At 48.3% G+C, this 18061-nt stretch overlaps 2 protein-coding genes across 5 annotated transcripts in view; one reads left to right on the top strand and one right to left on the bottom strand.

Annotated features, from left to right (window-relative positions):
* The window catches only part of qrsl1 (glutaminyl-tRNA amidotransferase subunit QRSL1), an 86468-nt gene extending 82518 nt beyond the window's left edge, over positions 1–3950 (bottom strand). Inside the window, exon 1 of one of the 2 annotated variants that reach the window (XM_072499920.1) lies at positions 3778–3950. Coding sequence is in view for 1 of the 2 variants with exons in the window: in XM_072499921.1 (XP_072356022.1) it covers positions 3778–3801 (24 nt within the window). In the remaining variant the exon portion in view is untranslated. The remainder of the gene's footprint in view (positions 1–3777) is intronic. The other variant, XM_072499921.1, reaches the window with a different exon arrangement.
* A 39-nt stretch (positions 3951–3989) lies between these two features.
* The window catches only part of rtn4ip1 (reticulon 4 interacting protein 1), a 98240-nt gene continuing 84168 nt past the window's right edge, over positions 3990–18061 (top strand). For 2 of the 3 annotated variants that reach the window (XM_072499923.1, XM_072499924.1), the window contains exons 1-2: positions 4037–4534; positions 9535–9686. In XM_072499923.1, coding sequence (XP_072356024.1) covers positions 4270–4534; positions 9535–9686 — 417 coding nt within the window. In that variant the 5' untranslated portion in view covers positions 4037–4269. Of the gene's footprint in view, positions 4535–9534; positions 9687–18061 lie in introns of all 3 variants that reach the window. The other variant, XM_072499925.1, reaches the window with a different exon arrangement.

Raw genomic sequence — 18061 nt, 5'->3', positions numbered from 1 at the left:
TCTGTAAAAAAACTTACCCCGCACATCTCCACTGAACCTTTCTCCTCTCACCTTGAACTTGTGCCCCCTTGTAATTGTCATTTCCGCCCTGGGAAAAAGCCTCCAACTGTTCACCCTATCTATACCCCTAATAATTTTATAAACATCTATCAGGTCGCCCCTCAGCCCCCGTCTCACTAGAGAGAGCAATCCCAGTTTATTCAATCTCTCCTCATTGCTCATACCCTCCATACCAGGCAACATCCTGGTAAACCCTTTCCATACTCTCTCCAAAGCCTCCACGTCCTTCTGGTAGTGCGGTGACCAGAAATGAACACAGTATTCCAAATATGGCCTAACTAATGTTCTACATAATTGTAACATAATTTTTGAGCTTTTATACTCGATACCCCAGCCTATGAAGGCAAGCACGCCATATGCTATCTTTACCACCATTTCAGCCTGTGCTGCCACTTTTAAGGATCTGTGGACCTGCATGCCCAGATCTCTCTGTGTCTCTAAGCTCCAGATGGTTCTGCCATTTATTTTATAGCTCCCATCTGAATTGAATCTACCAAAATGCATCACCTCACATTTGCCCAGGTTAAATTCCATCTGCCATTTCTCTGTCCAATTTTGCAGCTATATCCTGTTATATTCTCTGACAATCTTCATCACTATCCTCAACTCCTGCAATCTTAGTATCAGCTGCAATTTACTAATCAGACCCGCCATGTTTTTTTCCCCAAGTCATTTATATATATTACAAAGAGCAGAGGTCCCAGAACTGATCCCTGCGGAGCACCACTAGTTACAGACCTCCATTCGGGAAAACACTCTTCCACTGCTACCCTCTGTCTTCTATGGCCAAGCCAGTTCTGGATTCATCCAGCTAGTTCGCCCCTGACTACATATCTAATCTTTTGCACCAGCCTGCCATGAGGGGCCTTAACAAATGCTTTTTAAAGTTCATGTAGACAACATCCACAGCCCTTCCCTCGTCAATCATTTTTGTCACCTCCTCAAAAAGTTCAATCAAATTAGTGAGACATGACCTACCTCGTACAAAACCATGCTGTCTGTCGCTAATAAGACCATTCACTTCCAAATGTGCATAGATCGTATCTCTGAGAATATTTTCCAACAATTTCACTACCACTGACGTCAAACTCACTGGCCTATACTTACCCGGATTATCCTTGCAATCCTTCTTAAATAACGGTACAACATTGGCTATCCTCCAATTCTCTGGGATCTCACCTGTGGCCAATGAGGACACAAAGATTCTGTCAGAGGCCCAGCAATTTCATCTCCTGTCGCCCTCAGTAATCTGGGCTAGATGCCATCTGGTCCTGGGGATTGGTCTACCTTAATGTTTTTTAACACACCTAACACTTCCTCCCTTGTAATAATGACCTGTTCTAAAGTGTTTACACATTCCTCTGGGACACCACCAATCAACGTGTGCCTCTCCTTTGTGAATACCAATGCAAAATACTCATTAAGGACCTCACCAACTTCCTCTGGTTCTACGCATAATTTCCCTCTTTTGACCTTGAGTGGACCAACTCTTTCTTGAGCTACTCTCTTGTTCCTAATATACATATAAAATGCCTTGCGATTCTCCTTAATCCTGTCTGCAAGGCCATTTCATGAACCCTTTTTATATATAGAATTTACAGTGCAGAAGGAGGACATTCGGCCCATCGAGTCTGCACCAGCCCTTACAAAGAGCACCCTACTCAAGAACACGTATCTACCCTATCCCTGTAACCCCCACTTAACTTTTTTGGACACTAATGGCAATTTAGCATGGCCAATCCACCTAACCTCCTAACTCCCTACTTTAGCTTTTTTCTACTTTCCTTGTATTCCTCAAGTGCTTTATCTGTTTTTAGTTGCTTGTACCTCACATATGCATCTTTTTTATTTTTGACAAGATTCTCAATTTCCCTGGTCATCCATCGTTCCCGAATCCTGCCTTTCCTGTCCTTTCTTTTTTTCATCACATGCCTGTCCTGCACTCCCATCAAGTGCTCCTTAAAAGACAACCACATGTGGATGTGGTTTTACACTCAAACAGCCTCTCCCAAACAACAGCATCCAAATCCTGCCTAATCTGGTTGTAGTTTGCCTTCCCCCAATTTAGCACCTTTACCCTAGGACAACACTCGTCCTTTTCCATGAGTACCTGAGCTTATGGAATTGTGGTCAATGTTGGCCACATATTCACCCACTCAAATTTGATGACCTGGCCGGGCTCGTTCCCTAGTACGAGGTCCAATATAACCCCCTCTCTAGTCAAACTATCCACATATTGTTCCAAAAATCCTCTTGGACACACTTCAATTCCTCACTAAATGCTCACCATCCAGACCCTTAGCCCTAAGGAATTTCCAGTCAATATTAGGAAAATATCTCTGAGGGTGCGACGCTGAAGATTCCAGATATAAGGAAGGCCAAAAAGGCTCTGGAGGGATTTGAAAACAGAGATGAGGAATTTAAAATAAGGTACTGCTTTACCAGCAGCCAATGTAAATCAGTGAGAACAGGGGTGATATGCGAGTGAGACTTGACACAAATTAAAACATGGGCAACTGAGGTTTGGATGATCCAAGAGGGTATGATAGAATTTACAGTGCAGAAGGAGGCCATTTGGCCCATCGGGTCTGCACCGGCTCTTGGAAAGAACACTCCACTTAAGCGCTCACCTCCACCCTGTCCCCGTAAACCAGTAACTCCACCTAACCTAAGGGCAATTTAACATGGCCAATCCACCTAATCTGCACATCTTTGAACTGTGGGAGGAAACCGGAGCACCCGGAGGAAACCCACGTAGACTCAGGGAGAACGTGCAGACTCCGCACAGACAGTGACCCAAGCCGGGAACCGGACCTGGGATCCTGGAGCTGTGAAGCAACTGTGCTAACCACTCTGCTACCATGTTGCCCAAATGTAGGGAGCCCAGCCAGAAGTCAACTGGAACAGTTGAATTTAGAGGGGAAGGTAGCACAGTGGGTAGCACTGTTGCTTCACAGCTCCAGGGTCCCAGGTTCGATTCCGGCTTGGGTCACTGTCTGTGCGGAGTCTGCACGTACTCCGTGTCTGCGTGGGTTTCCTCCGGGCGCTCCGGTTTTCTCCCACAAGTCCTGAAAGACATGCTGTTAGGTGGATTGGGCATTCTGAATTCTCCCTCCGCGTACCCGAACAGGCACCGGAATGTGACGCCTCAGGCCTTTTCACAGTAACTTCATTGCAATGTTAATGTAAGCCTACTTGTGACAATAAAGATTATTATTAAAAAAGGTATGGATGAGGATTGCAACAACAGAATAATTGAGACCAGGTTGTCTGGCTGTCGCAGAGAAAGAAAAGGGACTCTCGGGTATGGGTGCCTATTAGAGTGGGTGGGGTGCTATCAACACTACGAGAGGGCAAAAAAAAACCAAGAGATCAGATACTGTGCAGGTACAAGATTTAAGGCCCAAATCACATGAAAAACAGCATCTTAAGATGCAAGAGGCACAGGACAGTTGGTTCAATAACAGGACAATCCTGCAAAATAAGGGGCATTTGGCCACCCTGGTTGAGACAGGGGCAAATTTATGATATTGACCAGGAGATGGAAAGAGGCTGTGCTTACTGACGGTGGGAACATGTGGAGGGGAAACTCATTCCAGGGTCAGATGTGACACCGAGCTTGCGGACAGTCTCGTCTCTGTGGCGCATCGTCCGATTTCCAAACACACAAACGATTCCAAATCCATGACAATCCCGCATCTCGTCCCCAGCCCTTACCTCTCGGAGGGTCCAGCCCCACATTGTTATCTTCCAGCTGTTGCTATTTATAAATATCCGGAAGGCTTGATTCCAGCCGCGGTTTGATCTTCAGCAACCGCCTCCCCTGGGCGCCGCCATGTTGTTGCTCCCCAGCCACCCGGCAACAAGAGGCCCGCTGATTGGTGGCACTCAGCCAGGAAGTCGGTGGTGATTGGAGATTCAGGGGAGGTACCTCAGGTTCTGGAAGGAGAGTGAGGGTTAGGGAGAGAATCTCAGAAAAGCTGCAGCACAATAATATTGAGCTGCATGCAGGCGATTGCATTTAATACACTGCACTTGGAGCTCTTCGGGCTCTGTATTAAATTAAAGAGCTTGATCTTCAGACGTTTGCGAGGGATTGTACAATTCAGGAATAACCTTCTGTTCGACTTTATTGGTATTGATGCAAGTGTTCACTTTTGAATGAGTGCTTTGTAATATCCGCAGTTTCATTATTTAGTCACAAACGCCATGTTGCATCCAGCAGGTAGGAAGATTGGGGGTGGACTTTTAGGTAGAGTCAGAGCAAACTTGTATGAGAAAGTCATTTGTAGCAAGATTAGTACTTCTTCACGTAGACAGACTGTTATGCCAGCCTGGGTGATTGATAGATATGGGAATAATAGTTCGCTGCGTTTTACCAAGGATTCTATGTTTCCAATTATACACTATCCCAATGAAGTTATGATAAAAGTGCATGCTTCCAGCTTAAATCCTATTGACATCTCTATGAGAAGTAAGTATATATTTACTGTAAGGTTGAAAGTTTCTTGCTATTCCTTTAAACAGTATGTGTTGTGTCTTACATACTAGCACATATTGATAAAATTCATGCTGTATGTATCAAGTGTGGAGAGTTATTGAAGTTTTTCTTTGTGGATCTGTCTTTTCTAACTATTTTTAGAAAACTCCATGTCTGCGTAGGTTTCCTCCGGGTGCTCCGGTTTCTTCCCACATGTCCCGAAAGACGTGCTTGTTAGGTAAATTGGGCATTCTGAATTCTCCCTCAGTGTACCCGAACAGGTGCAGGAGTGTGGCCACTAGGGGCTTTTCGCAGTAATTTCATTGCAGTGTTAATATAACAATAATAAATATAATTATTATTGTCTTCATGGAAAGTATTTGGGAATTTTTTTAAGGGCAAGCTTTCCTTCCTTTTGGAACCACTGGAGAGTTATTGAAGTGTTTCTTTGTGGATCTACCTTTTCCAACCATTCTCTTCATGGAAAATGTTTGGGAATTTTTTTAAAGGCCAGGTACATATAGAACCATAAAACCATAGAATTCCTACAGTGCAGAAGGAGGCCATTTGGTCCATCGAATCTGCACCGACTCTCGGAAAGAGCACCCTACCCTAGGCCCAGTCTCTTCCCCCCCCCCCCCCCCCCCCCCCCACCCCATTCCTGTAACCCCACCTAACCTGCACATCTTTGGACACTTAAGGAGCAATTTACCATGGCCAATCCACTGAACCTGCACACCTTTGGACTGGAAAAGGAAACCGGAGCACCTGGAGGAAACCCACGCATACAAGGAGAAAGTACAATCTCCACACAGGCAGTCACCCAAGGCTGGATTTGAACCCGGGTCTGTGGTGTTGTGAGGCAGCAGTGCCAACCACTGTGCCACCCCCAAATATCAGCTTCCTGATATTTCACGTAAAACAAACTGACATATTTGCAATGTGGCTTGATGTCATTCTGATGTGTATTTGTAAATGACCTAAGATATCATTTTTTCATGAAACTAATTCCTCTTCACTTGACGTGGTCTGGCAGCTTCATATCTCTATCCTCCACTCTGCGTTTACAATTCATCTGTTCATAAAGCTGACCATGACAGTATGTTGCTACTTCTCTTTTAATGGAAAGGCATTGCAAATAAATCTTGTCACTACATTGAACCCCCTCCCCCAAAAAAACTGGTCCAGGGTAACTTGTACCTTTTTTACAGACTTCGATTAAAACAGAATACTCCGAGATGTCGCGCCAAAGGTAGTGTCAGGGTAATTTATCCTCATGGTCAGATGTCTCTGCCTTGGAGTCTCTCACCATCGGGTGATTCCATACTGTAATATGAGAGTACCTTTAAGAAATGTGTGGTTAAGAAATGTACCTTTAAGAAATGGTTGTTTATCAGTGATGTCAGAGTGTGGGTGGAGCTGGGATGTCTGTCAGCTTTTTACTTTCATTTTAGGCTGTTTGCTGCAGGGTGTGTTTTAGTTTCGTTTTCAGTGTTGGAGCTGAAGCCAGGCAGAGAAGGTGCACTGTTGATCTCTCTGCCATGAAAAGACTATCTCTTGATCATTTGGTGAATTCAGAATTATAAATGTTTTCAGTAGTGAATGTAAACCTAATGTGCTTCTGTTAAAAGGTGTTTCTTCTGTCTTCTGGATATTGTTTGGGAAGTTATTAAGGATTGCTTAGTGTTGTATTCTTTTGGGGGTTGTATTTGAATTGATGTTGCTAAGATGTTTACTGTCTGTTTCAAAAAGGTTAACTTGAGTTCATAGAATAAACATTGTTTTGCTTTAAAAATTACTTTTCCATTTCTGCTGTACCACACCTGTAGAGTGGGACGTGTGCTCCCCATACCACAATCTATTAAAAGTTGTGGGTCAAGTGAACTCCATGATACACTTTGGGGTTCTCTAAACCCTGGCACTTTTGAGGTTCTCTAAACAATGCTAACACTGGGGCTTTCCTATTCTCTAAGATTCTGTGTTGAATTTGTTGTTGAGGCTTGGGGAAAACTCGTGCTATGTGGAGTAATAGATTGGATAGTGAGAACGATAACTGAAGGATTCAAATAACCAAATAACTACGAGACTGTATCAAAGTCTGTATCTACTGAACAGCTCTTACAACGTTTGGGGACAGTACAAAGTCTTACGACACCTGGTTAAAGTCCAACAGGTTTGTTTTGACAGGTAAAGTAACCTAGTGTTGTAAGACTTCTTACTGTGCTCATAGAATATAGAAAAATACAGCACAGAACAGGCCCTTTGGCCCACGATGTTGTGCCAAACTTTTGTCCTAGATTAAGAACAAATTAATCTACACCCCATCATTCTACCATAATCCATGTACCTATCCAATAGCCGCTTGAAGGTCCCTAATGTTTCCGATTCAACTACTTCCACAGGCAGTGCATTCCATGCCCCCGCTACTCTCTGGGTAAAGAACCTACCTCTGACATCCCCCCCTATATCTTCCACCATTCACCTTAAATTTATGTCCCCTTGTAATGGTTTGTTCCACCCAGGGAAAAAGTCTCTGACTGTCTACTCTAAATATTCCCCTGATCATCTTATAAACCTCTATCAAGTCGCCTCTCATCCTTCTCCGTTCTAATGAGAAAAGGCCGAGCACCCTCGACCTTTCCTCGTAAGGCCGACTCTCTATTCCAGGCAACATCCTGGTAAATTTCCTTTGCACCTTTTCCAAAGCTTCCACATCCTTCCTAAAATGAGGTGACCAGAACTGCACACAGTACTCCAAATGTGGCCATACCAAGGTTTTGTACAGCTGCATCATCACCTCACGGCACTTAAATTAAATCTCTCTGCTCATGAACGCTAGCACACCATCGACCTTCTTCACATCTCTATCCACTTGAGTGGCAACTTTCAAAGATCTATGAACATAGACCCCAAGACCTCTCTGCTCCTCCACATTGCCAAGAACCCTACCGTTAACCCTGTATTCCGCCTTCATATTTGTCCCTCCAAAATGGACAACCTCACACTTTTCAGGGTTAAACTCCATCTGCCACTTCTCTGCCCAGCTCTGCATCCTATCTATGTCTCTTTGCAGCTGACAACAGCCCTCCTTACTATCCACAACTCCACCAATCTTCCTATCGTCTGCAAATTTACTGACCCACCCTTCAACTCTCTCATCCAAGTCATTAATGAAAATCACAAACAGCAGAGGACCCAGACCTGCGGTACACCACTGGTAACTGTGCTCCAGGCTGAATATTTGCCATCCACCACCACGCTCTGACTTCTATCGGTTAGCCAGTTCGTTATCCAACTGGCCAAATTTCCCACTATCCCATGCCTCCTTACTTTCTGCATGAGCCTACCATGGGGAAACCTATCAAATGCCTTACTAAAATCCATGTACACTACATCCACTGCTTTTCCTTCATCCACATGCTTGGTCACCTCCTCAAAGAATTCAATAAGACTTGTGAGGCAAGACCTACCCCTCACAAATCCGTGCTGACTATCCTTAATCAAGCAGTGTCTTTCCAGATGCTCAGAAATCCTATCCCTCAGTACCCTTTCCATTACTTTGCCTACCACCAAAGTAAGACTAACTGGCCTGCAATTCCAAAGGTTATTCCTATCCCCTTTTTTTGAACAGGGGTACGACATTCGCCACGCTCCAAACCCCTGGTACCACCCCTGTTGACAGTGAGGACGAAAATATCATTGCCAACGGCTCTGCAATTCCATCTCTTGCTTCCCATAGAATCCTTAGATATATCCCGTCAGGCCCAGGGGACTTGTCTATTCTCAAATTTTTCAAAATGCCCAACACATCTTCCTTCCTAACAATTATCTCCTCGAGCTTACCCGTCTGTTTCACACTGTCCTTCCCAACAATATGGCCCCTCTCATTCGTAAATACTGAATAAAGTACTTGTTCAAGACCTCTCCTATCTCTTTAGACTCAATGCACAATCTCCTGCTACTGTCCTTGATCGGACCTACCCTCGCTCTAGACATTCTCCTATTTCTCACATATGTGTAAAAGGCCTTGGGGTTTTCCTTTATCCTACCCGCCAAACATTGTTCATGCCCTCTCTTAGCTCTCCTAATCCCTTTCTTCAGTTCCCTCCTGGCTATTTTGTATCCCTCCAACGCCCTGTCTGAACCTTGTTTCCTCAGCCTTACATAAGTCTCCTTTTTCCTCTTAACAAGACATACAACCTCTCTTGTCAACCATGGTTCCCTCACTCGACCATCTCTTCCCTGCCTGACAGGGACATACATATCAAGGACACGTAGTACCTGTTCCTTGAACAAGTTCCACCTTTCAATTGTGTCCTTCCCTGACAGTCGATGTTCCCAATTGCACTCTCTCCCTATTCCTAGCTTCGCTATCATGTGGCACCGGCAACAAACCAGAGATGACAACTCTGTCTGTCCTGGCTTTTAACTTCCAGCCTAACTCCCTAAATTTGTTTATTACCTCCACACCCCTTTTCCTACCTATGTCGTTGGTACCAATGTGCACCACGACGTCTGGCTGCTCCCCCTCCCCCTAAAGGATCCTGAAGACACGATCCAAGACATCCCTGGCCCTGGCACCCGGGAGGCAACATATCTTCTGCTGACACAGTTGAGGCAGCATCACGGAACAAACCTTGAGCCCAATATCCTACATTTTACAATTTGCTGCATAGGAGAGAGTGGTGAGCACTGTTGCCTCACTGCCCCAGGCACCCGGGTTCAATTCTGGCCTCGGGTTACTGTCAGTGTGGAGTTTGCACTTTACTCAACATTAGAAACAAATTATGTCCTGTCACTGCTGTGTGCGGCGAGCTGATGCAAGTGATGTATCACAAGAGACTGGTTGATTATTGTAAGAATTCCATATTTGTTCAGCAATATGTAAATCTCTAACCTGTGTGTGACTTTCCATTGCTGAGGGCCTGGATTTTTGTTGCTGGTACTGTTTGGCTATTACCAATGGTCCGAATGTTTTTTTTAAACTCTTGTAGATGGTTACGGTGCTGCTGCCCTCAGAATGAAACGTGACCCGCTGCATGTAAAAGCTGTTGGGAGTGAATTTCCTCTTATCCTGGGCCGGGATGTCTCCGGTGTCATCATGGAAACTGGATTGGATGTGTCTTGGTTCAAACCTGGAGATGAGGTATTCTGGATTGTGTTGCTGTGTGTGTGTCAGAGAACCTGTCGCCTCTGAACACAATGACTGGTAAATATGCTCTAATGGCTTGGCTCCAACACCCAGAGCTGTTGTCATCCATCAGCATGTGATATGAAAGAAATAACTTGTGTGTACATATTGTGTCATAATCTGGGGGTTAAGCAGGTCATGGGGCACTAATGAAACCTTAAGCAGCTCATGGGACACTTTTATAAGACTGGAGGATTGATATGGGGAATACACACTCTCCCACTCGGGGGGTGGGGAGGGCCATGAACTGTGAGATGGCTCCTACAGTAACTGCTCTGTGCTCTTGTTCTGTTGCATTAAACCTTTTTCCTATGACTCAACCTGTTTGGCTCGGTGTGGACTACTTTCCGGAGTCCACTGGCGACGAGAAGTAAACTCCGGTCTCTGGACAACGCTGCAGCCTTCAGCCTCCGCCGCCTCTGAAGCCGCGAGTTCTGGTTGGGTTCTTGTGCGCCCTGGGATGCCTTTGCCGGTTGGATCCGTTTGATGCGGCTTGAGAGAGTTTGGTCCGATACAGTGATCGCGTACGCTTCATCTTTCGGGCCAAAACCATCACTGAGAATGAGTGGCAAGTGGTGGTGTTCCTCACCGCGGTGGGGGCGGACACTTATGGACTGATCCGAAACTTGGTTTTTCCCGATGCCCCCGACTCCCGCACTTTTGAACAGCTGATCGAGGTCATCAGCGGGCATTTTTGCTGGCTGCCTTTGGTAATGATGCAGCGGTATAAACTTAATAACTCCATCCGCAATTCAGGGAAGATAGGTGGCCGTGTTTGTGGCCCGATTGCTCCGAATGGCTGAATTCTGTTCGTTTGGAGAGTCCTTATTGGAGAGGAGTTGGTCTGGGGAATCAGCGATGGGGAGACGCAGTGGCTTCTGGCGGCACCTTCTCCGACGTTGTCACAGGCCGTCCAACTAGCCCAGGCAAAGTAAGGTGCGGATCGGGGAGTCCAGGAACTAAAAACTATGGAGGTGAATGCCTTGGGTCATGGATAGGGATGTGCGGACCCTTCCTTTCAGTCAGATCAGTGGCAAGTCTTCATCTCCTGGGGGCACTCCCTGCCCTCATCACTAGTATTGGATCTTGGATGCCCTACTTGAGGTTGCTCCTGCCGAGATGCCCGTCGACAAACCGGGTTAATCGGCCCTAACGATCAGGCCTCAGCCAGTGTTCGCCCAGGGCTGGGGTCCAGGCCAACTATTTAGGAGATTCAGAGGAGGAGGGAGAGCTAATTTTACACTGTGTCTCAGTGCCTCGAGTAGCCCCCATCACTGTTCCCATCCGGGTAAATGGCCATCTGTTGCTTGAGACTGTAGTGGCTGTGTTGGGTGTAGGCTTTAAAACCTTTGAAGATATTCGAAGGGGAACTGGGTGCTGGACCTATATAAGAATTTGGTGCATCTCACCACCTATACTGGGGAACAACTACGCATTTCCGGCACGACTAAGGCCCACGTAGTGTACGGTCACCAGGAGGCCCAGTTGCCTTTAATAGTGGTTAATGGAGACAGGCCTAGTTTGTTGGACCGCGATTGACTCCACCATTTCGATTGGAGACTAATTCTGCAGGTCGGGAGGTTTATGTGCTGTTTTGGGGAAGTTCCCCGCAGAATTCCGCCCAGGGCTCTGCATCATCAGAGGGGCGGTAGCAAGGATTCACGTCGACCCTCTGGCCCAGTCTCGATTTTTCCGGGCTCGCCCTGTTCCGTACGCCTTAGTTGACAAAGTTAATTCGGAGTTGGATCATCTGGAAGCATTGGACATAATCTGGCCTGTACGATTGGGCCGCTCCGGTTGTTCCCACACTCAAGCCAGACGGCTCCGTCCGCATTTGTGCGGATTATAATTTAACCGTGAATACCGCTTCCTGGCTGGACAAATATCCGCTTCTGCGAATATAAGACCTTTATGCCAAACTGGCCGGTGGCACTCCATTCATAAAATTAGACATGAGCTACGCATATCTGCAGCTGGCGTTCGATGAGGCCTTGCAGCGTTATGTCACCATCAACACCCAATGAAGCCTATTTGAACTCACTTGTTTGCTCTTTAGGGTGTCTTCTGCATGCGTAATGCTTCAGCGCACCATGGAGAGCGTGCTACGTGGATTGCCGCAAGTGGCCGTTTGTCTGGCGAGGTTTTAGTCACTGGCGTCTCGGTATAGGATCACCTGAAATGTCTGGAGGCAGTGCTCCGCTGGTTCTCTGACTTCACCATTCGACTGCATCAAGAGAAATGCGTTTTTCATGTGCGTGCACGGGACTCCACCCCGTGGCAGACAAGGTGAAGGGGTCCAAATGACTCCGGCTCCCACTGACGCCACGACTCTGAGGTCGTTCTTACGCCTTGTTAATTATTATGGAAGATTCGTTCCACACCTGGCTGTTATTCTGTATGTATTCTTTGAAAAAAAAGAAGGAAAAAAACAGATAGAAGGGGGATGGGGAGGAGTCCCCCCCACCCCCCACCCCACCACCCACCCCCCCCCCCCCCCACCCCCAACCACCCTGTCATGGCCATCGCTGGCTTTGAAAGCTGACCAAGGCAGGTCAGCAGCACGGTTCAATTCCCGTAACAGATGAAGGTGTTACCACAGAGTCTGGTGGCCTGGTATGGATGCAAACATCGAGACGGTGGCCCACCAGTGTGACATCTGTCAGGAACACCAGCGGCTCCCTGCTGCTGCACCCGTGCGAATGGCCTGGCCATCCTTGGACCGCTTCCTTTCTGGGCTCAAATGTTTCCTCAGCTAATCAACGCGCATTCCGAGTGGATCAAGGTCCACAGAATGCCTTCTATCGCCATAGCAATGACGATCGAGAAACTCCACCTCTCCTCCACCCATTGGCTTCCAGAGGTCCACGTGTCCGAAAATGGGCCTTGTTCCTGAGCCAAGAGTTCTCCACCTTCTTGTGCTCCAATGGGGTCCGCCATGTCAGGACGAGATTGAGGTTGCTGTTGCCCGACATACGGGCGGAGTGCAAAAGGCCCAGGATCTTCAGACCAGGTGTCCACTTCGTGTTTTGTCCCAGGGGACAGGATTTATGTTTGTAACTGCATTCTGGGTAACTGCTGCCTTAAGGACACTGTTCTGCGGCGATTGTGCCGACCTCGTATCACCTGTAAGTGGGGCGTCAACAGGTGAAGCACCATGTGTACCACCGTAGAGCCAGTGCCAGGCCTGGGAGTGGCTCCACCGACAGCCCTGCAGACCCTGTGGGACCTCTACAGTGTCTCTGTCCCCGTTGTGCCACATGGCGGCTGCACCATTCTGCCTGATTCCCCGTCAGACTTCTCTGATTCGAAGATAGATGCAACTCCCCCGTACCGCAGCCACTAACGCCACAGATGCCCCCAATTCTCTGCCAGTCTGGGCGGAAGAGGCGCACCCCACTCTGCTACTCATCGCAGAACCCTCCTTCGTCTGTCGCTGTTGAGGGCCAACCGTTACTTAAGAGATGGGGAGCTGGTAGAAGGGCTGGGGGCCCCGATGCGGTACTGTTGAAGGTCTTTAACGAGGCCAAGGATAGAGGGGTTTTACTCCAGACGATGTCACAGGCCATGATCTCGCTCATTCTGAAAAGGGACAAGGACCCGGAGCTGTATGGTTCTTATAGGCCGATATCCTTGCTGAACGTGGATGCCAAACTTCTGGTCAAAATTCTGGCCTCTAGGATTGAGGACTGTGTACCGGACATTATAGGGGAGGACCAGACAGGGTTTGCTAAGGGTAGGCAACTGGGGGCCAATGTGAGAAGGTTGCTAAATGTGATCATGATGCCCCCGGAAGGTAGGGAAGCTGAATCGGCGGTTGCGATCGATGCGGAAAAAGCCTTTGACCGGGTCGAGTGGGATTACTTATGGGAGGTGCTGGAGCGGTTTGGGTTTGGAAGGGGCTTTGTTGACTGGGTTAGGTTGCTGTACCGGGCTCCGGTAGCTAGTGTACGGACAAATAGGTTTGCGCTGGGGATAGAGCCGCTGGCTATTGCTCTGAGGGCTTCAAGGGGCTGGAAGGGGTAGGTCTGTGGGGGGTGGGGGGAGCACAGAGTCTCGCTGTATGCGGATGACTTGCTGCTGTATGTCTCAGACCCAATGGAGAGGATGGGGGAAATTATGGGAATCTTGGGGGAATTCGGCCGGTTTTTGGGGTACAAGCGAATTGTTTGTTGTTCAGGCGAGAGTTCAGGAGAGGAGACTGGGGGAACTGCCGTTTAGAGTGGTAGGGGACAGTTTTAGGTACGTGGGTATTCAGGTGACGAGGGATTGGAATAGGCTACACAAATTGAACCTGGCCCGGTTGAGGATCAGATGAAAGGGAATTTCCGGAGATGGGATGCGTTCCCGTTGTCTCTGGCGGGTAGGGTGCAGTCGGTCAAAATGATGGTCCTCCCGAGGTTCCTTTTCGTTTTCCAGTGCCTCCCCATCTTCATCCCGCGGTCCTTTTTTAAGCGGATCAATAAGATTATCGTGGGCTTTCGTGTGGGAAGCCCCCGCGGGTGAAGAGGGCAATGCTCGAGCGGAATCGGGGAGATAGTGGGCTGGCGAATTTCAGTAATTACTACTGGGCGGCTAACTTAGCCATGGTGAGGAGGTGGCTGGTGGGGGGTGGAGCCGGCGTGGGTGCGCATTGAGGCGACTTCGTGTAAGGGTGCAAGTTTAGGGGCACTGGTGACGGCGCCCCTACTGTTCCCGCAGGCGCAGTACTCCACCAGTCCAGTGGTGGAGAGGTGGCCCTGAGAGTCTGGGGGCAGTGGAGGAGACATGTGGGAGCAGAGGGGGCATCACTGTGGTCCCCAATCTGCAATAACCATTGGTTTGCCCCGGGGAGGATGGACGGGGAGTCCCGAATTTGGCAGAGAGCGGGGATTGAGAGGATGGGGGACTTGTTCTTGGAAGGTAGCTCCCCGAGTATGAGGGCGCTGGAGGAGAAATTTGCATTGGCGGGGGGAAATTAATTCCAATATTTACAGGTACGGGACTTTTTGCGGAAGCAGGTACCAACCTTCCCACTCCTGCCGCTAAGGGGGATTCAGGATAGGGTGGTCTCTAGAGGATGGATAGGAGAGTGGAGCATCTCGGACATATATAGAGAGCTTATGGGTTCGGAGGAGACGCAAACCGAGGAGCTGAAGCAAAAGTGGGAGGAGGAGCGGGGGGGATGGGGGGGAGATAGAGGAGGGCCTTTGGGCCGACGCGTTAGGAAGGGTCAATGCTACCGCAACATGTGCCAGGCTCCGCCTGATCCAATTTAAGGTTGTTCACCGGGCTCACATGACAGTGGCCCGAATGAGCAGGTTCTTTGGAGTGGAGGATAGGTGTGCGATGTGTGCGGGAGGGCCAGCGAACCATGTCCACATGTTCTGGGGGTTTTTGGCAAGGGTTTGCCGACGCCATGTCTACGGTATTAAATATGAGGGTGGCAAAGAGCCCGGAGGTGGCGATTTTTGGGGTTTCGCAGGTCCCGGGAATCCAGGAGGAGAGTGAGGCGGCTGTTCTGCCCTTTGCTTCCCTGGTAGCCCGGAGGTGTATATTGCTGGCATGGAGGGACTCGAAGCCCCCGAAATTGGAGACCTGGTTTTCAGACATGGCAGGTTTCCTCTGCCTGGAGAAAATTAAGTTTGCCATGCGAGTGTCTCTGCTGGGGTTCACCCGGAGGTGGCAACCATTCGTCAACTTCCTCGCAGAGAACTAATCGTCAGCAGAAAGGGGGGGGTGGGGAGGGGATTAGGTTAGCATAGGTTAGGAGGTAAGTAATGGCAAGACCTGCAGGAGAGGGTGGTGGAATTTGCACTGTGTATATATGTTTCTTGTTATGTATATTGTTGATTTTGTTGCTGTTAAAATGCCAAAGAAATACCTCAATACAAAGTTTATTTTTTTTTAAAAGAGATGCCTGCGTCCGCCCTCCCCTCCTGCCTTCCCGTCTCGGCCCGGTCATGTGTGCCACGGCCCCGCCAAGGACATCAGGGGTGAGGAATGTCATAACCTGGAGTTGAGCAGGTCATCAGACACTAATGCGACAGAGGGATTCCTATTTCCAAAGGACTATGGGGAATACCACCCCCCCCCCCCCCACACTGAAGGGTCCCTTCTACATCTTGTTTGAAAGCTGAGGGCCACGAACTGTGAGCTGGCCCCTGTAGTAAAGCAACTGCTCTGTTCTGCACAGCGTCCAACCTCATAATCTCCCAACCCCAGACAGCTCACATCTACCTCCTCCCCGAAATCCACAAACAGGACTTTCCCGGTAGGCCCATGGTGTCAGCTTGTTCCTGCCCCACCAAACTCTTTCTTCCTATCTTAAAGTCCAACAGGTTTATTTGGAATCACTAGCTTTCGGAGCGTAGCTCCTTCATCAAGTATCTTGACTCAATACTCTCTCCTCTTGTCCCGTCCTTTCCCACCTACATTTGGGATTCTTTCGATGCCCTACATCATATCAGCAACTTCCAGTTCCCTGGCCCTAACCGTCTCCCCGTTACCATGGATGTCCAATCCCTCTGTCCCTCCATTCCCCACCAGGATGGTCTGAGGACTCTCGTGTCCTCCTCAAACACAGGCCTGAGCAATCCTCATCCACCGCCACTCTTCCCCCGTCTGGCTGAACTTGTCCTCTCACTCAGCAATTTCTCCTTTAACATGTCTCACTTCCTCCAAACCAAAGGTGTGACTATGGTCCGTGTGGAGTTTGCACATTCTCCCCATGTCTACATGGGTCTCACCCCCACAACTCAAAGATGTGCAAGGTAGGTGGATTGGCCACGTTAAATTATCCCCCATTAAAAAATCATTTTTTTAAGGTGTGGCTGTGGGTACCCGCGTGGGTCCCAGTCTGATTATCTCTTTCTGGGGTATGTGGCACATTCCTTGTTCCAGTCCTTCTCTGGCTCCATCCCACAACTCTTTTATCGGTACATCGATGACTGTTTTGGTGCCACTTCATGTTCCCGACTGGACCTGGATAAATTTATTCATTTCCACCCCTCTTATCACCTTCACATGATCCATCTCCCAACAATTCCTTTCGTTTCCTTGGCTTTTCTATTTCAATTTCTGGGGATAGACTGTCCACTAATATCCATTACAAACCCACTGACTCCCACAGCTACGACTACAGCTCTTCACACCCCACATCCTGTAAGGACTCCATCCCATTCTCCCAGTCCCTTCGCCTCCGTTGTATCTGTTCCAATGATGCTACTTTCCAAAATGGTGCTGCTGACATGTCTTCATTCTTCCTTAATCGTGGTTTCCCATAGACTGTGACCGACCTATCTCCTGCACCTCTGTCCTCACCCCCTCTCCTCCCTCCCAGAACCAGGATAGGGTCCCCCTTGTCCTCATTTTCCATGCTACCAAACGAAGAACAAAGAACAAACAAAGAAATGTACAGCACAGGAACAGGCCCTTCGGCCCTTCAAGCCCGTGCCGACCATGCTGCCCGACTAAACTACAATCTTCTACACTTCCTGGGTCCATATGCCTCTATTCCCATCCTATTCATGTATTTGTCAAGATGCCCCTTAAATGTCACTAACGTCCCTGCTTCCACCACCTCCTCCGGTAGTGAGTTCCAGGCACCCACTACCCTCTGTGTAAAAAAACTTACCTCGTACATCTACTCTAAACCTTGCCCCTCTCACCTTAAACCTATGCCCCCTAGTAATTGACTCCTCTACCCTGGGGAAAAGCCTCTGACTATCCACTCTGTCTATGCCCCTCATAATTTTGTAGACCTCTATCAGGTCGCCCCTCAACCTCTGTCGTTCCAGTGAGAACAAACCGAGTTTATTTAACCTCTCCTCATAGCTAATGCCCTCCATATCAGACAACATTCTGGTAAATCTCTTCTGCACCCTCTCTAAAGCCTCCACATCCTTCTGGTAGTGTGGCGACCAGAATTGAACACTATACTCCAAGTGTGGCCTAACTAAGGTTCTATATAGCTGCAACATGACTTGCCAATTCTTATACTCAATGCCCCGGCCAATGAAGGCAAGCATGCCGTATGCCTTCTTGACTACCTTCTCCACCTGTGTTGCCGCTTTCAGTGACCTGTGGACCTGTACTCCTAGATCTCTTTGACTTTCAATACTCTTGAGGGTTCTACCATTCACTGTATATTCCCTACCTGCATTAGACCTTCCAAAATGCATTACCTCACATTTGTCCGGATTAAACTCCATCTGCCATCTCTCCGCCCAAGTCTCCAAACAATCTAAATCCTGCTGTATCCTCTGACAGTCCTCATCGCTATCCGCAATGCCACCAACCTTTGTGTCGTCTGCAAACTTACTAATCAGACCAGTTACATTTTCCTCCAAATC

Source organism: Scyliorhinus torazame, chromosome 4, assembly GCF_047496885.1.
Source record: "Scyliorhinus torazame isolate Kashiwa2021f chromosome 4, sScyTor2.1, whole genome shotgun sequence".
Lineage (NCBI taxonomy): Eukaryota > Metazoa > Chordata > Chondrichthyes > Carcharhiniformes > Scyliorhinidae > Scyliorhinus > Scyliorhinus torazame.
The sequence above is the reverse complement of the archived record's forward strand: the minus strand, read 5'-3'. Positions and strand labels throughout refer to the sequence as shown.